The sequence below is a fragment of the Perkinsus marinus genome, assembly GCF_000006405.1.
Source record: "Perkinsus marinus ATCC 50983 genomic scaffold scf_1104296972058, whole genome shotgun sequence".
Taxonomy (NCBI): domain Eukaryota; phylum Perkinsozoa; order Perkinsida; family Perkinsidae; genus Perkinsus; species Perkinsus marinus.
This window is the reverse complement of record NW_003201888.1, coordinates 164151-170150: the sequence shown is the minus strand read 5'-3', so window position 1 is coordinate 170150 and position 6000 is coordinate 164151. Positions and strand designations below refer to the sequence as shown.

The window sequence follows — 6000 nt, the reverse complement described above, 5'->3', positions numbered from 1 at the left end:
TGCGCATCTCGACTCGAAATTCTCGAGCGCTCCGGTATTCCACTATCATGGATGATCGTAAAAGATGAAATAAGTTGTAATTATCTCTGCTTCGGTCTATTCGGGGAGTGAGTGATCAGCTGCGCACGCATGTACACCCGTGCACAATGGATAGAAGTAATACCGGTAAGTATTGGCAGTACTTCTATCGGATAAAGTCCTAGTAGGACTTTCCGCTCCGGACGGAGTCCATTTGCATCGCTTGAATTGATGCCTTCTGTCGACAGGTTGATACTTTATCCCAGTACAATATGCGCATCAGTACTACCGCTTATGTAGCTGGTAACATTTTAGGATTGCTCACAGCCTCCTTGGTTGAAGCAATCTACCTTCAATTTGAAGAAGATAGCACAGGGGATATCGTTCCTCTGACTCCAGACTTCTTTGCTGGTGTGGAGCTCGAGGAACCTGAGCAGAAAACGACTACTGCTAGGCCTACCATGGACTTCCTCTCCATTGACCTCGAGGACCCACTTTCTGAAGAGTGGAATACCGAAAAGTGAGCGTGACTAAATTGGGTGGTGATCACTCCAGACATTCGTTCTTCGTCGATTAGGCCTACGGAAAGCCCATCCGGTGTGACTACGTCAACGGAAAGTCCGCCCGATGTGATCAGGCCAACGGAAAGCTCACCCCATATCTCGGGGCCTGGCAGAGTAGAGAACAGTCGCATGGAAACATCTCCGTGGCTCCCAGCCATATTCGGTGTGATGACGCTGAATCTTCTGCTCACCACTGCTGGGTTGTTCATGATGGTGGGGTGCTGCAGAAAGTTCACGGGTGAAAAAGCTGAGTAAGTCGGAGACTTTAACCTTGGGGGGTACAATTTAGGTGGAGGGTAAATAAGCGTCGTTATGTCAGATCGAGTTCCGAGGGTGCTACAATCGTATGATCTCGACATCTTTGGAGAGCTTAAGCGGGCCTCGAGTCAGCTCCAGTTGATTCCACTGAGTGGAACATGCGAATAACCGAATGCTGTATATGGACTCCAATATGCGTTGAGTATAGTCATTCAGAACTCCAGAACGAGAGAAACGTAATCTCCTTTAGAAAGCAGTACTGGTCCAACACCTTCAGAGTTTGGACGAAGTGAAGTTTAGGATCCTGCGGGAGAAAATCCGATCAACGGCGCTCAGTCAGTACTCTCCAAGGGACTCCGTACTCCCGCAGCAAATTGATGCCAGCAATCGCGGGGGGTGGCATGCCATGATTCGGGTCGCCGAACCGACTCATGATGAGTCACTCATCCTGATGGTCTGGCCCACCCCCTGGCGTACTGGACCGAGTGATTGCTTTGGTTGGCAACTGGTAGCATAGACAGCCTTCGTGTGGACGGAAATAGATAGCACTATGATGAGGACGATCGCTGTACCAACTCGCAATTCTTCTTACCGTTTTATTTATGTGAAAACGGCAAGATCCTGTTTGAAAATTTCCGAAAAATTGTCTTTTCCCGAAAATACGGATTCTGCCCCTGATTGAGAGACCCCTGAGGATATCTAATCTCCTCAATGCTGGACAAAAGCGACAATTAAGTTTAGTGTTTCACCTGAAAACATTCACCTAGCATTGTTAGGATCGGTATGGCAGAGAACGTCCAGTGAACGCGTATTGCTTGGGGTATACGTAACAGAAGCGGATGTGCTTCCAAATGGAAGATATGAGAGGAACATAAATCTCTGACAGAGAAAAAGGATGATAAGAACAGAGTGAATACTCATGACATGAGTATTATAGGCGGTAGTTTCTTGAATTCGAACTGCCCTGAGGGCGATGCCCTCAAATGGGTAATGAACATTATGAAGTGTGCTGCTGAGTGTAATCTGCTCATGACCTCAGAGGGTCGATCAGTGCACAGGCATGTGCAGATAACTCTGTGGTGACCAAAACAACTCCACACTGTCATTTCGGATCATAGGAGGATCGAGTTATGCCGCGGAATTGCGGGCGGCATCATGAGAAATCATAACAATCCAGAGAAATGGTCACACGATTTATACATGATAATGACAGAAATTGGAGAGAATGAGAACCTCTCCATTACAGAGACTGGGAGCTCTATTCACTATAGCTAGAGCCTAACTCTAGCGAGGTGTGAATATGGCACTATGATTCGTAGTGTTGATTCTCCTCAAGGCGAAATCGTTACCGTAATGGAAATTACTTTCATCGTAGGAGATCGTTAACCGAGTGGCCTTCGCAGTCTTTGATCGCAACCAACTCCTCGAACGCTGGAAACAAGAGATACGTGCAAACTGATGACCAAAGGGCTCACCTTGAGACTTCGCGTCTCGCACTGCAGGGTCGCAGTCGGCTTCACTGGGCCTAACATGATCAACGATCTGAAGAGAAATATCCGCTACAACAGCCGGACGGAACCGTGTCATACCAGAGCGAATACATTAAATTTCCGTAGTCTAACCGCGTAATGAATTGGAGTACTGCCAGCACTGAGAATCACCCAGGTACTCCTTTTCGGTTGTGATGCTATGCAGTACCTCAGCTGTATATCGGGTAGAATCATTCGTCTCTGACCCGTTGGTCTGAACGTCTGCATGGTCGCGTCCGCTCCCGCAGCCATAAGAGCCTTAACCATCGCAAAGTGTGCGTCCGAAGAGCTCTTTACCGCCCAGTGCAGCGGCGTCTCCCCACATGCCTGCGCGCAGACTTCAATAGCAATGTATACGCCGGGTAGAAGACTATGGTCCTTACATCAGACTGGGCATTGACATTAGCACCGTGAGCAATGAGCATATCCATCAACGGTAAGGCATCGCAAGAGGTCGCCACATAATGCAAAGGAGTTGCACCATGAATCTGTTATATCATTGAAGCAGCTGAGGTACCCCCATTAATATCACCCGACAACGCGCATCAACATCTGCACCACACTGGAGTAACTTGTCCATTTTGAGCCAGCTACGTCTATTGGAGCAGCACGAGGACCGACCGTGGATTGCAGCGTGATGGAGAGCAGTATAACCATACTGAGGAATAGAGAGAATTTAGAGGCACTGGATCTCACTGCAATTATTGCGGTGCAATAGATGTGACCCACAACGCGCCATTGTCGACTTTCACAACCTTAACGAGGTCATGTAAGCGACAAGGTCACCACCTATGCCGTACAAAGTTCTGTTATGCCGCTTACATCTTGCGGAGTTACGACACAGACAAAGGCTCTCGAATAAAATGAGACAGCGACAGAGAGCGGCTTCCGAATGAAGCTAGTTTCCGTCACTTGTGTCACACGATCAGAGAGAGGTACTATGAGTCAAAGTCAGAAGCGAGTTACGCCAGTGTCATCCCTCTCACCACCTCATCACGGCAATTTATGTTAACTGGAATGCGTTCTTTGTTAGGATTCAGAAGGGACAGCTGTGGATACTTAGCTCGGACAAAGCGCTTAACGTCAAGAGCGTATGCTCTCCCTCGAAGAATGGCCGCTAGGATGTCAGCAGCGCCGGGCATGTCCTTCACACTACGGCCCGCTTTGTCTCGTAGGATGAGTAGGTCTTCCAAGGCTGAAGATCAAATCTCAGAGTCGAGCCACTGATTCACCAATTAGGGACTTATAAGCGAAAGGAATAGCGGCACAAAAATGCAGATGCTATGACGACACGATTTATCAAGCGCGTGCGTGCATTTTATTGCCAGTCATAACGAGTACGTAAACCTCTCACGAGAATATGTCATGACGACATGGACTACCGAAGCCAATCTAAACAATTACCACCGCATTTCTCGATAATCACGGAGTATTCTATATCGGCAGCCGAAGGGCCAACGAAATTGATAATCTGATACGGGATATCAGAGTGAGTGATCTCGGTCGAGACATGTACCTCTCGGAGGACATCCTCGTTCTTGGATTCAGCCGCTACATGAACAGCGGTCTCGCCGGACCTAGAGCATGGCTCAAACCACCCGAAGAGTATTGCTAACCAAACGATACAGTGTAAAAGATCGTACGTGCTAAAACGGCATGGGTCACATCCAACGGTATTCAGCAAGTCACGGACAAGGTCCGGACGTCGCCACAAGGCGGCCCGATGAACAGGTGACCGGCCAAACTGTTAAAAATTATTCTTAGATTATTGATGTGGAGGTATCACTGTACCGAGTCGTCATGAGGACTCATATCTCTGAAGGTGGCCGGTGGCGTTATCTTATCAGCCTGCAGAGGAATATTAAGGACTGGTGAGCCGTCAACAAAGTGATAATAAAGTGAGACCCTACATTGGCACATCTAGCTTTCCATCCACTCAGCGACTGCACGCACTTCTGCTGACGATTCCTCAATGCCGTTTGCAGCGGGGTCAGACCGCTCTGTGAAGAAATGTCGGCGATACGGATTAGAGGAGTACTACCGCATCGACAGCGTTCAGGGAGGCACCGTTCTCTACGAGATGCTCTATGACAAGTACCCAGCCATTGGCGGCGGCCAGATGGAGTGGCGTACTTCGGTCCTGCAGGGACACCCCAAGATACGGCTCAAGCCGGGTACAGCGAGTAGCACATCGGAACGGCTATACTGAGTATGAACTATACAGAGTTCGCCAAGAGGATGATACTCCGATCACGTTGAAGGGACTATCCTCACCATAATGCGTTCATTGACGTCGTACCCTTGCTCCAGTAGGGATTTTACCAAGTCCAGGTTCCCGGTGGCAGCCGCCAAGTGTAAATCTCCCCAACCTCCACCAGCCGTGGAGAGATACCTGAATCTTAGTATAAGGCGACTTTCCCGACCAATCAACTCTCCATTGCCTTGTATGGGCAACCCTGTCGAAAGACGGCTTCACTTGAGACCTGGGAGCAATTCATACTAGGAGTGATAACGTAGTTCTGCTTACCTAGCGAGTGCACCTAGAGAGAAGACATATCTCCTATTACTCAATAGCAACCGCGGTAAGAAATGCATTAGAAAAGACCGGCAGTCTATCTCCAGGCGGCAATCGGAATATGCATGAAAAGTGCAAGAGAGTCATGTGTGGGTTCCAAATAGGACATTGAAGGAAGTCGGAAGGGCCGCATCGCAATGACGCTCGGGAATGACGATTATGGGCAGGAACATCGATCTTCGGAGGATATTATTGACGAGCGTAGCTCATTGCTATAGGTTAACTGTTATCGCAACATGACGGACATGAGTTCATCTGCAGTGGAGGCAATGCGAGATAGATACCCTACATGGAGGAGCCTTCTACACAGCCGCTTCAATTTGCTCTTCTATGGGTCTGTGATCGACGTGCGATACACGTGGGACTCGGTTCGGCGTAGATACGGTAGTAAGACACCCCTCTTGTCTGACTTCGCGGATGAAGGGTTGGATGATGGGTATGTTGTTCGAATTGAAGGCTACATGGCATCACCTCGAGGCATGAGTAGTACCCCTGTAGCAACGTCATCCACGGCCCTCTACCTTCTTCCTAGATGGAGCTTCAATACTACACCGATGTCTGCTCGGAATCTTCGATTTCATATTTCGGCATGCTCTCGTTGCCAACGATGCGACCTTGCTGGAGATTGCACGAAAATTGGTACTATGCATGATAGTGGATATCCTCACTCCTCCTTCCGTTGTTTCCTCCCTCAGGCACAACTCTCTCAGTACCATGCAAAGACCTCATCTACTCCTACTCGGATCTACTTGGTGATAAAACCTTCTATTTCCTATCGTATCTTTACATGCATTCACACCTTTCCGAGGCCTAAAATGATTCTGATAAAATCAACTCCGCTTGAGGGACTTCCACGGTGTTCCTGGTCACCATGGATCGCTAAGATTGAATGGAATTGGCATTTCTAGGTCAGGTTTAACTGAACTCCTAAACTTTCAAATAAACCGGGTATAATATTGATTTTCTTGAGACTTTATTAAAGCCGTGGGTAAAATATTACGTAAGAAGGTAAAACATTAACCGAATGGGTAAAAAACAAAATTTGTCGGTAGAAAAT

The 6000-nt window shown here is 48.1% G+C and overlaps 1 protein-coding gene across 1 annotated transcript in view; it reads right to left on the bottom strand.

Annotated features, from left to right (window-relative positions):
• Pmar_PMAR025875 (ankyrin repeat domain containing protein) overlaps window positions 1-4963 on the bottom strand; it is a gene marked incomplete at both ends in the record, with an annotated part of 11007 nt that extends 6044 nt beyond the window's left edge. The window contains 5 exons of the mRNA XM_002766724.1: window positions 2752-2856; window positions 4413-4508; window positions 4643-4760; window positions 4792-4851; window positions 4896-4963. Coding sequence (XP_002766770.1) covers window positions 2752-2856; window positions 4413-4508; window positions 4643-4760; window positions 4792-4851; window positions 4896-4963 — 447 coding nt within the window. The remainder of the gene's footprint in view (window positions 1-2751; window positions 2857-4412; window positions 4509-4642; window positions 4761-4791; window positions 4852-4895) is intronic.
• Between the last annotated feature and the right edge of the window lie 1037 nt (window positions 4964-6000).